The sequence below is a fragment of the Ochotona curzoniae genome, unplaced genomic scaffold (genome assembly GCF_017591425.1).
Source record: "Ochotona curzoniae isolate NIBS_2020 unplaced genomic scaffold, NIBS_Ocur_1.0 contig_4797, whole genome shotgun sequence".
Taxonomy (NCBI): Eukaryota; Metazoa; Chordata; class Mammalia; order Lagomorpha; family Ochotonidae; genus Ochotona; species Ochotona curzoniae.
The window spans coordinates 144117-158117 of NW_024466390.1; the positions used below are offsets into that span (position 1 = coordinate 144117).

The window sequence follows — 14001 nt, forward strand, 5'->3', positions numbered from 1 at the left end:
GAAGATCTTCCGTCCGGTGATGCACTCCCCAAATGAGCACAACGGTTGGGACTGAGCCAATCCGAAGCCAGGAGCCTCTTCCGGGTCTCCCACGCGGGTGCAGGGTCCCAAAGCTTTGGGCTGTCCTCGACTGCTTTCCCGGGCCACAGGCAGGGAGCTGGAAGGGAAGTGGGGATGCCAGGATAGAACCGGCGCCCATATGGGATCCCGGGCGTGCAAGGCAAGGACCTTAATCACTGCGCCACCGCGCCGGGCCCCAAAATGATAGGCTTTTGTGTTGTTGATATTGTTGTCACAAGAAGTACTAAGAAATTACAAGTTCAAGACTGGCATGGTGTCACAGCAAGGCAATTCTCTGCCTTGTGGGGACTTAGATCCCATATAGGTGCCAGCTTATGTTCTGGCTGCTTCACTTCTGATCTAGCTCTCTGCTTATGGCCTGGGAAAACAGCAGAGTACATATGGTTCTGCAACCACGTGGGAAACCCTGAAGAAGCTCCTGGCTCACAACTTCAGGTCAGTTCAGCTTTGGCTGTTGAGCAGCCATCTGGGGATGGAAGACATTCTCTCCTTCTCCCTTTGTAAAATCTGCTTTTTCAAGTAAAATAAATAGATACTTTAAAAAGTTAGAAGTTTATAAGGTTTAGTCAGATTGGAGACCATCTGAGACATGGGTAGAGATCTACTCTAGAAGCCAGAGTCCTCTAGATTTCAAATCTTAGGCTTGAAAGTAGTGAAAGCAAAATATATTTTTTTAAAAAACATAAGCACATCCCATTGGGCCTGCCTTTGAACTTGAGAGCCATGGCTCTGAGCTCACCCTACTGGACATACAGGGGTGAGAAGGGGCCTTTACCTGAGTGGCTTGTGCCAGTGAATCCTGCCTGACTTTGGTCAGTTTCCGCAGATATCGTCCATAAATCACTGCAAGAATAGATATTGGAGGCACCACACTCAAAACAAAGGTGGCCAGACTGGGTGAGATGAAAAACTGCCAAAACAGAAGTCGAGAGGTACTCATTACACAGGACAGCGAGACATTCTCCTTTCCTTTCAAGAAATAGGCATGTCTGCTTCAGGAACAGCCAGTTTGAAGGCGCTACCTCCAAATTGTTATTTCTTGTTTCAGCGGAATTCTCCACATCACTTTAGTCTTCAAAAAGCCCCGTGAGTATTCAGTTTACCATACAGAAGTAATGTGACAGGAAGCTGCTAATGAAAGATTGTAAATATTTTATCTTCACACTGATACTATTATATTAGAGCATGTCTTTCAACAGGGAGGAAAGAGTAGATGGGAGTCCAGGGGGGCAGACTCTTTCTGCTTAACACTGAGTAAGCCTCACAGGAGTTTGGTGTTCAAGTCTGGATCACCTCAAGGCACTCAACAAATAAAATAACGTGCTAGTGAAATGATCAAGGTGGCAAAGGCACTAAAAACACACAAAAATAAAACCAACCCTCTATCTTCCGAGCAAGGAGTCAGAGAAGACCTAGGAGACACAGCTAACAAGTGGAGTTAAGACTTGGAGCTATTTCTGCAGTCAGTGACCTGAAACCACCTGGAAGTGCTGAAATAACCAACTTCTAGAAGTAGTAAGTTTTCTTGTCAACCCTATAATATGGTGGTAATTATAAATGATACATCATTAAAACCTACTAAACCTCATTTGTACAGAAAATAGAATAACCAGTACAAAGATCTCAACACACCGAGGAAACAACGCAGACTGGAATATAAAGCAATGGTCACGTCTACTCATTCAGTAAATTACCTCTGTCTACTATTGCAGGCACTCGGTAGATAATTGACTCTCACAGGGAAGACAGCAAGTTGGGAGCTACAAAACAACCAAGTAAGCGAGGCATATGGGATTTAAATCCAGGTGCTAACACGAATGAGCACTCTGAGCAGCCAAGGCCATGAGGACACTCGGGCCGAGCCTCAGGGAGCACAGCCACGCCTCTGATGCCAAGACTTGTGAAGGAACTGGGGTGGAGTCAGGAACAAAGTTCTGGACCCTGAATGCAACTGATCTCAAGCGAACTGTTCAAATGTGTATCAGCTCTCCGTGGTGGTGTAGGTACAATCCATCAGGATTCTCCGTGACCCAAGGTAACTAATCCCACATCCTCCTCCATGTGTGATGGTATCACGGCACCTGCAAGGGAACTTTGAATAGAAGAACTATGTGGCTGGTGATGGAAGACTGGTGATGGCAACTAATAATCTGGCAGTGTGGTACAGACAATATCAGATTCTTGTTGCTTAGCTCATCTTAAGTCAGGTTCAGGGAGCTTGTGTGGAAGAAATACAGTCCCAGATCCCGGGTGGTGGAGGCCCTAGATGGATTCAGTGTTTGTCTCCCTCAGATTCACGCAGCCCTAACCCCTGGGACAGCTGTATTTGCACAAGTATCTGGTGTCTCTCCGAAGGTAACTAAGATGAAATGAGTTCATAAGGATGTAAGTGTAGGATTAGTGTTCCTGTAGGGCAACCAGATCGCTCATTCTCTGTCCACCATTTGCACATAGAACAAGATTACTGCCTCCAAGTCAAGAGAAGAGGCCTCAGAATGAACCTCTTTCTTCCACTTTGAGCTTAGACTTCAGCCTCCAGAACTGTGAAAAATACATTCCTATTGCTCAACTGCCCCAGTCTGTGGTATCTGGCTACATATGGCATTCCAAACAAAGATTAAGATGGGCCTGTCTGAATTGGCCAAGTGACTTATACTGAATTCACAGTATATGGCAGAGAGAGAGGTTCCCCAGGTGGTTCTGCCAACCCCCGCCCACCGTTTGAACTCTTCCTGAACTACAGGACCATTTATATTTGGAAAATGGCACTAGGCTGCTGACACGTAAGGCTTCTTCATTAAAGTTACACACACGGCTTCCGCTGCAGTTCTGTGGCCAACAGTGCCGGCCTGAATAGAAATACTGTTTGAAGAAGTAAAGCAAGCAGAAGCGACCGTCTCTAGCTGCCTGGCTAAGGGAGGAAAATCCTTCACAAGAAATGCGGGAGGCTCTCTTGAGAGGAGCACAGATACACATGGGCATGCAGAGGAATGGCGACCTCTCTCCTCTCAGCATCCACAGGGCTCCTTCTGCCTCACGTTCATTTCTGCCCTTTACACCCTTGGTTCACCTGCTTTCAGAAACACCCAGCAACACTCCCCACAGTCCGTGCTCCAGATGAGCCTTCATCTGAAGAAGAGGTGATCCCTAAAACCTGCAGCCTCCGGGAGGGTGCTCCCATCCCCACACTCCCTGAGCTCAAGGTCATCTTGCATCTAAAATGCTAGGTCCAGCCCTAACTAGAGGGCACTAAAAGGAGCCGGGCCAACATACCATCATGCCAATGCCGAAAGAAGCCTGGGCCACGGCCCTCAGCCCGTCTGAGAGGTTCTCGGTAACCGAGTGCCCCAGGAGCGCCGTGTCTGAGGAGAGGCGGTTAATCAGCTCTCCGGTGCGAGTCTTGTCGAAGAAGGCCACCTCCTGCTTCAGAATGGAGGAAAACAGCGAAGTTCTCAGCCTGTTCACAATGCGCTGGCCTGCAAAAGCAAGCATCGGGTACGGCCACCGCTCCCTCGAAGGCGCAGCCCCCCAGCAGACAGCAGTCCTCCGAGTGCCGCGGCCGCTGAGCAGGCCTGCTGCGCTGCATCTCAGAGCCGGCCAGCCCCTGGAGAAGTGACAGTCACGCATTCACAGTGCACACGCATGTTCTCTGCACACCTACAGACTGGGCACTCGGGGGAGGATACAGCGATCAAATAAACATTGTGTGACTGGTGAGTGTTTAAAGGCTAATTTACAACAAAGTTTTATCATGTTCATATGCCTATGCTAATTCGGTTTCTTTCTGGAAACCAACTTTAGTTATGAGCCTCCAAATGGCAAGAACTGGTTACCTACTGCAGGGTATTTTAATTAGCTGAGAGGCAACCAACGGATTCTGACTCTCTGCCCTTGAGTCGCTCAGTAACAACTAAATCTCTTGGAAAATACCCAAAACAATGTTATTATCAAGGCTGCTACCAAATAAAAATACGCAGGCATGTGACACATACAGGTTTCTGCAGCCCCTCAAAGGAGACCCAGAACTCCCACTTCACAGCTGAGGGCCTTCATCTCAAACCTCCCAGGCGGTAAGTGTGGCTACTTCGCACACTGCTCAACTCCAGCACGTCAGAGAAGAGTTGAGAGAACTCGGCCTCCAGCCACCTGCTACTTCCACACAAGCCCTGACATGAGGGTCTGCCCTCATGAATCAAGCCCCAGACCAACCTGCAGATGGCCCTGCGTCTTCCTTAGGGTGACCTGCAGAGGGCGACACCTACCTGAGGTCTGCATGAGGTAGACGCGAATGGCATTGGCAGTAGCACCGCACAGAAACACACAGCCGAGCCCGAGGCAGAGGCGGGTCAGATTGTCGCCGTAGTCCACAGTGGGATTGGTGTAGATGATATCAATGATCTTCCCCAGGAAGAACGGGGCAGACATGGTGATGACACTGGACACAGCCAGAAAGCCAACTGCAGCTGGAAAACACAAGGGCGCGCTTCAGCAAAAAGGGGTGGGCTGCAGAGTTCAAGGGGCTTCCCTCCCGGACACAGTCTCCAGAGCAGGGCTGGCTGTCAATGCCAGCAGTTTCTTCCCTTTCCTCCTTGAAGGTCTGACTGAAGGAAGAACCACATGCTTCCAGAGTGAGAATCAATGTGACTGTCAGGAGGTGTGTGGTCAGCCCCAAGCCAGGAACAGACAACTTTCTGGCTCAGCCATCCCTTCCTCACCAGGAATAATCAAAAGCCAATCTAGGCTGGACTCCTTCACTGCCTAATTTTTTTTTTTTAAGATTCATTTATTTTTATTGGAAAGTCAGATATACAGAGAGGGGGAGAGAGATTGAGAGGAAGATCCTCTGTCTGATGATTCACTCCCCAAGCAGCCGCAGTGGCTGGAGCTGAGGAGATCTGAAGCCAGGAGCCATGAGTCCCTTCCGGGTCTTCCATGTGTATCCCAAGGTTTTGGGCCATCTTCGACTGCTTTTCCAGCCACAGGAAGGGAGCTGGATGGGAAGTGGAGCCTCCAGGATTAGAACTGGTACTCATATGGGATTCTGGCATGTGCAAGGCGAGGAGTTTAGCTGTTAGGCTACTGCAGCGGGCCCTCTTCACTACCTCTCAACCTTTATATTCACTTCAGATCATGTTTTCCCTACATATATTGTTATTCCTGGGTATAAGTGCACATAAAGGTCAAAATACTCAGGTGAAACTTCTGATTATGTCTGATATTTCAAAACACTACATTTGGGGCAGGCTTTTGTCTCCATGGAGAACACGCCCCATTCCCCATCTGAGTGCCTGACTCAGCGCTGGCTCTGGACTGCAGTTTTCTGCTGAGGTAGACCCTGGAAGGTAGTGGTGGTGGCGGCCCAAGTACTTGTGTCCCCACTTGCCCATGTGGCAGATCCTGACCGAGTACCTAACTCAGCTTCAGCCCTAGTCCAGCACCCGTGTTATATTTGGGGCAGTGAGCCTGTGAATGGGAGCAAGCCTGCAAATGAAGCGCTCTCTTTCTAACAAAACTAAACAGCCGGACAGACAGACAGACAGACAGACAGACAGACACACACACACACACACACACACACACACACTTTGATGCACTAAACAATCTTCCAAAAGCAGTTGCAGGGATCCATAACAAACATGATACATTCTTTCTTAAGAACTTGGGTGAATGAAATTCTAGAGACTGTGACACACAAATAAGTAAAAAACAAAATTGTTCATTATTTGAAAAACAGAGCCTGATCAGAAAATATGAACAAAATTCATTAAGAATCACATGTCACAAATGGGCGTACTTGCAACAAGAGCAATGTACAGTTAAACTACAAAGACATTTTTTTTAAGGTATCGGTTAGCAGATGATTTCCGCTACCAGTTCAATTGCCCACTCCGTTGCAGATGTCAGCAAGGAGGGACTTAACACTGCTACTGGAAGTACACACTGGCATAGTCTTGTTGAAGAGATTTGATCATAAATAAGTCACAATGTAAATCCTTATTTCCTTAGTTGTAGCAATTGCTCTCTGAGATTTTACCTGAGAGATTCCCCCATAGGTGTACGAGGAAAAACGTAGATTCAAGAAAGCTCATTACAGCAATGCTTATACCAGAAAAAAGAATCAAAATGCCTAAAACACCCACCGATAGGAGACAAATCAAATATGAAGCATTTTTTTGCAAACATGTAATCACTGAAAGCAGAGGGTGATACAGAATAATCTTACAAGACACACAATGTCACTGGAAAAAGCAAAAAGGCAAACACCCAGGATGCAAAAATACTAATGTGTGGCACTTTTTTGCTTGCCAGTTTTTAAAGTTTAGACACACAGACAACATTCTACAGGATAAATCATGAGCACGTAGAATACTTATATGAATAGAATACTTCTATGGGGTGACTAGGGTCTTCTTTTTTCCTTGCGTCACTTTTGAGTGTGGTACTCTGTGCATCCCTTACCCTCAGAAGCCCACAACGAGCCTGCCTGGTGCGGCTCTCAGAGGGACATTCCACAGACTGAACCCCAGCAGACAGGCATCCCCAACGCTCTTCACTTGGGTTATGGTTAATGTCTATGTTCCCGCTGGCTTTTATTATACAATGTTTCAGTCACTTTACATAACCTTAATACAGGCTGTAGAGAAAACTCAGGGTCAACTGGTTATTTAGTTGGCAAACAGCTCTGGAGAAACGTGAGCCTATTAAGCAGTGAACATTTTGTACACATTACCTCACCCCTCCTTGAGGTCATTCTTCTAATATCCCCTCTCCAAAGCAGCTGCTCTGACAGTCTTGTTTGAAAGACACCTGCCACCGTGTGTCTCTCTCCTGCTTCACGTGTTTCCTAGCAATTCCTACCTTCTGGAATTCTAGATGTTTCACTTAATAAAATCTATCTCTTCACTAGAACATAAAGGGTTTTATCTGCTTCATTCACTGCCTACAGTGGCAGGCACACAAGAAAAGCTCAATCAGCATTTGTTGAATGAATATATCAGTGCAACTTTGGCAAAGCATGCAATACAATCTATTAGGCCAAAGTACTGTAATAGCCTAGGGTAGAAAGATAAAGTCTGGCAGGTCACAGTGCCCACAAGCCTAGTTTAAAAGTCCACAATCCAACTGATTAATGTGAACCTGGACTAGGGCCGTTTCAGTTTGCTGGTCCAGATTCTTGTTTCAAAGTATTCCAGTCCTGGAGACAGTCCCCAAGAGGAACCTGCAGTGCAAAGGGCAGGAGCCTCTAACTCAGGCTCTGTACAACTCAGTCCCGGTGAGGCAAACCGGCAGCTCAGGAAGCAGGCATCCTGCTGAGAGAGGGTTCAGTGCAAAATTCCTTGCTTGTTTTATACCAGCAATTAATCCTTCCGATCATTCCACAGCGGCAAATACTCCCCAAAGTACAAGGGATTTCCTGGGGATTCAGGAAGGCAGGCAGGATGGAGCTGCGGCAAAGACCTCATGCGGACACAGGAAGCAGTACTGAGAAATGAAGGTGGGCTCTAGATTATAAAACAGGATATGGATTCTGTGGCAATACAGGTCAATAGGGGCTTTATGTTGGGAAGGGGTTCCAGTTTTAAATGATCCACTCTATCTATGGAATGAAAGGAGAGGCTGGTACAAGGAGACGGTTAGAACCCTGCTCTGGTACCCTAGGCAAAGGCAAGCAGGGATGAGCCAGAGGGGAGCAGAGTAATAAAGGACAGTGAGACAGAGCGAGGATATTTTAAGAACTGGATGCTTCCGAACATAATGACTGGTGGGATATGGGCAGCAGGTCAGAACAGTCAGTTCTGGTGGGCTGGCACTGTGGTGCACTGCATTAAACTGCCATGTGTAATGCCAGCATCCCCTACAGTGCTGGTTCCAGTCCTGGCTGCTTCACTTCAGTCCAGATCCCTGCTAATGTTCCTGGGAAAGCAGCAGAGGATGGCACACGTACTTGTGGTCCTGTCACACATATGGCAACCTGGATGAAGCTCTTGACTCTGGACTTAAGCCTTGTCCAAGCCCAGTCGTTGCAGCCGTTTAGGGGAATGGATGGAAGATCTCCCTCTAATTCCTAACTGTATCTTAAAAACAAATAAGCTTTTAAAGGGCCAGTTTTTAAAAATTTTATTTTGAGAGGCAAAGTTAGAGGAAGAGATCTTCCATTCACTGGTTCACCGCCCCCACCATGGCTACAACAGTAGGGGCTGTCAGACTGAAAGCAGACATCAGAAGCTTCATCTGGGCCTCGTCCATGAGCAGAGGGGTCCAAGCACTGGGGGGTGATCATCCACTGCTTTCCCAGACATATTAGCAGGGAACTCAACAGTAAGTACAACAGCCAGGAACTGAACCAGCACCTATATGGGATGTTGGCATTGGAGGCAGCAAATTAAGCTGCCATGCCACAGTAAGTTCTGTCTAACAGATAAATAAGTAAGTAACAGGGCCAGTTGTCAAGGTGAAACAGACAGGTTCAGAACCAGAGCTCTGCCATGTAGCAGTGTAACTTGGCATGAGTCACTCAACTTCTCTATGCTTCAGACTCCTTATCTATAAGAGGAAATAAAAATAACTGTTCCCTCATGGAAGTGTTGTGAGAGATAAATGAGATTTATACCTAAATCATCTGGCACACAGCCCGCTCACTAGTAAATAAGAAACAAAAGCTATTGCCTCATTACTACTGTTGCCATGACAGTAACCACCCACATCTTTGGCTGAGGCCCAGGGATTCCCACAGCAGTCCACACCCAGACAAGGGGCTGCTTGGGAGCGAGAAGGTAACTGTGGTCTTTAGATATGCTGGGTCTTCAGGAGTCTAGAAGACACTTCCCCCAGATGCAGGGCATCTTAAGTGAAGGCATCCGCCTTCTCTAGCTGTGTCGGGATCTGGGCTCTATGAGACGAACTGAAGTATAAAATACATGTCAGGTTCTAAAAGCGGAGTGGCAAAAAGCATCTTATTAAGTTTTTTTATGTTGGTATGATTGGAAGCAAGGAAAGCGAGCAAAGCCAGGAAGCACTGACAGATGGGAAGGAAGCAGAGGGCTTGGAGATTCCTTGGTACATTTCATAAAGTGACCCACAGTCAGGGATCTGAGCCCCAGTGTGTCCTCCAAAGCTGAGGACATCTTCCCACCTTCACAGGAGCACCTGCCCACTAACACAGGGGGCTCACCTTGGACCAACACCCTCCAACAGACACAAGATGTAAACCACCTATGTAACTTTTTTCTAGTTGCTACATTACAAAATACAGGCAAGATTTAATTTTAATACTTTATAGGACCCAGTATATCCCAAATATTATTTACATATAACCAACATAATATTTAAGAAGATAATTTTACATTCTTTTTCCTTCTGTGCTTTTAGCAGCTCACATGTATTGACACCTCAGCCAATCCCAGTCAGCCACAGGTCACAACACAGCTACAGCAGGTTTTCCTTGAAGCAAGGTGTTTCGGTGTACAGCAATACCTGCTACTTCTGCAACAGCTCCATTGTCAAAGGCTTGTCCTCCCCACCCACACTGCCCTGTTCTTGGCAGGACACTGTCCAGACTGTGTTCAGAGGGCAGTCACTCTGAGCATTCCTCAGCCCCATGGCTGTGACCTGCATGGACAACTTCACGAGCCATCTCCATCAACTAAAACTACAAACCCCCAAAGCTGCCAGCAGGTGCTAGCTTTCAGGAATGGCTCTAATCTCCAACCACAGCCTCTCTATCCATAATTGGAGGGGCAGGCAGGGAAGAAGTGTGCAGTCCCTGGTCGTCTGCCTTGCTGACCGAGGCCCACCACACACACACAAGCTCCCAAGGACACCTGAGGGCCAGAGCCTCAGGCCCCACCACGCTGGGGAGGCTCTGAGTCCTCAGCATGGCCTCTATCTGCCCAGCTCAGCAAGCAGGCTCTGACAAAACACTTCTTATCTCACCAGACCAAATGCTGTTCCTGGCAACTTTGAGGACTCCTTCTGATCATTGATAAGATGAAGAATTATCCCTCTCAAAGGACTTGGGCACAAGGTCAGGAAAATAGCTAGACATTCCTACACAGAGTGAGGGGGGCAGCGGGACTAAGGAGCAGGTTAGAGAAGAGGCACGGAAGCCATGCTGCGGAGCCACGGGAAGCATGTCCACTGGGACGATCCTCCAAAGCTTCTGATACAAATCGCTTCCCATCCAAGTTCTCTTACTGCACTTCATACACTGCTCAAGACACATCAAAGTATCAGGATGCAAACCTAAAGCTGAACTTTTGCTTTTGAACTTTTGAATTGATTTTTGTGTTTGTTTTCCTAAATATTAACATTAAGATAACTTCTCTTCAATGCAGTATTTTTTTTTTTTTGGTCTTTTGATCTTAAAAAGTACACTTTTAAGAAACTTTAATCTCCAGCATTACGAAGACATGTTCCCTACTTCCTCTTATTTCTATAAATACCAGCATCCAGATAGACTTTAATATATATAAGAGCCTCTGAAGGAAAATCCTAACAAGGATTTTTCAGTAGAAATGTTTATAATAAAAAAATCTGTATTATTTATTTTGAAAATAAAAATAACTGGGGCAGATGTTGTGACACAGTGGCCTAAGCCATTTAGATCTGGTGTCAAGTTCTGCTTTTGCTTCAGATCTAGCTTCCTGCTAATGCACACCCCAGATGGCCAGCAGATGATGTCTTAAACTCCGGGGTAACTGCCACCCTCAGGGAAGACTCAGATAGAATTCCTGAGCTCCTGGTTCCTAGTTGACCCAGGTCCTGCTGTTACAAGCAAGTGGAGAGAGTGAACCAGGGATTTTATCCACGTCTCCCATGTGAGGCCCAGAAACTCGGGCCTCCTTTGCTGCTTTCCCAGGCACGTTAGCAGGGAGCCGGGCAAAAGAGGAAGAGCTGGGACTCCAGGTGGCAGCTAATCTCATTGCACAACCAGGGTTGGTCGTTTCAATTTATCAAAACAAAACAGAAAACCCAGACTGTAACCTGAGCTTGAGCTGTTGCCTGCAATGAACACAGGTTTGAGCCTTGGCTGCTCCACTTCCGGCACTGCAGCCATCCGAGGAGTGAAGCAAGCGCCTCTCCTTCTCTGTGTGGAACTCTACCTTTGAAACACATCAATAAATGCTTAAACATTTTAAATTTGGGGGCTGGCATTGTACATAGCAGGTTAAACCGCCAGCTGCAATGCTGGCATCTCATGGGCGCTGGTTCGTATCCCAGCTGCTGCACTTACCCAGCTCCCTGCTAATGGTCTGGGAAAGCATTGGAGCTCAGCACTTAGGTGGGCTACCTGGAAGAAGCTCCTGGCTGCAACGGCTATTTGTAGATGGAAGCTCTCTCTCTTCCTCTCTCTGTAACTCTCCCTTTCAAACAAGTAAATCATTATTTAAAACATAAATTAATAATCTAGCTGTGTTATCATCTACAATACTGTGGCCAAGGTTTATTATTCTGAACACAGCGCAGTAATCTTCCCTGTCCCGCTCAGGGAGGCGAAAGCCCAAAGCTCTTGAGAGTTCATACCGATTTCTTCACATTGTACAAACAGCGTCGACTGGCTTGATTAATGGGTCTAACACAACTGACTTAAAAAAAAAAAAAAAACAGCATAATACAAAATAAGCATTCTTAGCTCCTTGCTAATCTAGCTGGGAAAGCAGGAAAAGAGGTCCAAGTGTCAGGGCCCATGCACTCACATGGAGATGTAACAGATCCAAAGCCTCCCCCCACGCGAGCCACTAGCCAGTTTGCGTAACGTGCACCAAGAAACTAAACAACATTCTGGGAAGAAGTCCTCAGCATCCGAAATCTTCACAAGGCCATTCAGAGGTGTGCTGGCCGGCCAGAACTTGGCGGCACCAGCCGTAGGTGAAACCTCCGCCTCCCTCCAGCAAGGGCAGCGGAGAGGAGCTCTCTGACGCCCTGGGATCTGCGCGAGGAGCAATAGCTGCGCGGCGGGTTGGGGGCACCCCCTACCTGCCAGTCTCCCGCGTTCGGGATACGCCAGCCCCAGGAGCTTCCGGGCATCGGATCGCTGGACCTCTGCCGGCCGCAGGCGCGAGTCGTCCCCAGCAGTGGCCGCCGACCCGCGCCGCCAGGCCTCGCCTCCCGCCCGGGCAGCGGCTGCGGGGCCGCCAGGGGGCCCGGCGCTCAGGAGCCGGCGAGTCCCCGGCCCGAGGAGCGCTCCGCACCTGCAGGCGTCCCGAGGCCGAGCCCACAGCCCCAAGAGCCGCACGACGGTCGCACCGCGCCCGGGGCCCTCGGGACCCCCAGCCAGGCAGCGCGCGCCTCCAGTACCCACGACGAGCCCCGGCCCTGCGCCCCAGGGCCGCGCCGCTCTCAGGCCCGTGAGCAGGGGCAGAGACCCTGGGGCGCGAGTGACCGGGGTCCACAGGCAGGCAGCCGGCAGGAGACGCCCCGGTACCGCCGGGCAGTGCCGCGCGAGCAGCAGAAGCGGCCAGGCGCCGGAGCCGCGCATGGCGCCGCCAGTGAGCCGTGCGCCTCAGCCGGCTGGCGCGGCACCCGCCAAGCCCAGGACCCTCCTGGCCCGGCCCCGAGCGTAAGGCGTGGACGCGGCACTGCCCGCCCCTCCGGGCCCCGCTGTCACCCGCCTTATCGGGTCCGCGCCCCGGGGTAGCGCCCCGAGCCGCGGCCGCCCTATCCCCATCCCGCTCCGGGGCACTCCCAGGCCAGCACAGGCCCCACCTCTGCGGCGGCCACCCGGCCCGCACTCCCCTCTCGGGAGCAGCCCACCCAACACCTTCCCGTGGCGCTCTCCCGCAGCGCCCCCCATCGGGGACCAGAGCACCAACAGGGCCGCGCCGGGGCAGGGACAAGCGCCCTGGCGCGCCTGCGTACTGCTACCGCGCCGGAGGCTTTTTCCTGGTTTTCTGTCAGAGGTCGCCTCCTCCAGCGAGCAGTGCCAGCTCTTTCTCACGCCAGCCCATAGGGCGGAGTGCGCAGACCTGGGTCCGGGGCTGGGGGGTGGGAGCACGGTACCTTGGCCTGATGGGGTGCAGCTTGGCAGGGGTGACCCTGTTACCCCACATCCGGCTGTAGAGCGCTGGGCTGAGATGCGGAAGGGCCGCGAAGGTCCTCGGCTGCGGGTCTGCACAGCTCTGGAAGGCGTTGCGGAGAGGGTCTTAGGTGAACGGTGAAACGGAATCACCTCGAGAAGGCGAAGGTGGACGTGGTGGAGGCTCCGAGGCAGCTCGGCGTGGAGCAGGCCAGTGAGCACGCAATGGTTTGTAACGCACGTGCAAAAAGGACAGCGGGACTGGAAGCCCGCAAGACGCTTCTGCGGGAGAGGGAGTAACTCGGACGCAACACTTGGGACTGAACTAGCCCATTGGGGTTAGTCTAGTTGACTTTAGTTTTGTCTTCTACTGAGTGAGGCAGGTGGGACAGTTGCTCCTGGGGCAGAATTCATGAACTCACCCAACAGAAACAAGAGCCGCAAATCAGGTAAATAAGGGCAGAATTGTTGCAAGTCGGAATTGGGGCAAAAAAAAAAAATTAAACTTCTTGTTATAGCTTTGAACTACATAAAACCTATGCTCTTTATGTTAAAAAAAAAGAAAGTCCCTGACCATCTGGGGTTCTTAATGTAAGAATCAGGCCCAGCAATACAAGTGCCTGGGGTATAAATCCTGGTTTTGAACTGTGACCCTGTACTGATGCATGCCTCAGTTCGCTCATTTAAAAATGGGTTCCACAGTAGTATCTGCCTCATAGGGTAGTTCCAAGGCTTCAATGTGTTATCAACTGCAACGTGCATCAGTCGTGTTTGGCACATTTTGTTTTTCGAAAAAGCACGTTGAAATGTATTAGAACCTGTACAATATATATATCCTGAAACTGTTCAAGTTCAGCAAGTCTGGTCCAGTCCTGTTCTCTTGCCAGGAGAGTGCCATCATCAGG

General features: G+C 49.5%; 1 protein-coding gene across 9 annotated transcripts in view; it reads right to left on the reverse strand.

The window, feature by feature from the left end:
- The window catches only part of ABCB10 (ATP binding cassette subfamily B member 10), a 36174-nt gene extending 23549 nt beyond the window's left edge, over positions 1-12625 (reverse strand). For 2 of the 9 annotated variants that reach the window (XR_005884699.1, XM_040988064.1), the window contains exons 1-4: positions 12058-12605; positions 4344-4544; positions 3355-3557; positions 857-991 (exon numbers count right to left, since the gene is read on the reverse strand). Coding sequence is in view for 8 of the 9 variants with exons in the window: in XM_040988064.1 (XP_040843998.1) it covers positions 857-991; positions 3355-3557; positions 4344-4544; positions 12058-12559 (1041 nt within the window). In the remaining variant the exon portion in view is untranslated. Of the gene's footprint in view, positions 1-856; positions 992-3354; positions 3558-4343; positions 4545-12057 lie in introns of all 9 variants that reach the window. The other 7 variants (XM_040988066.1, XM_040988065.1, XM_040988069.1 and 4 more) reach the window with 6 other exon arrangements.
- Positions 12626-14001: the final 1376 nt, after the last annotated feature.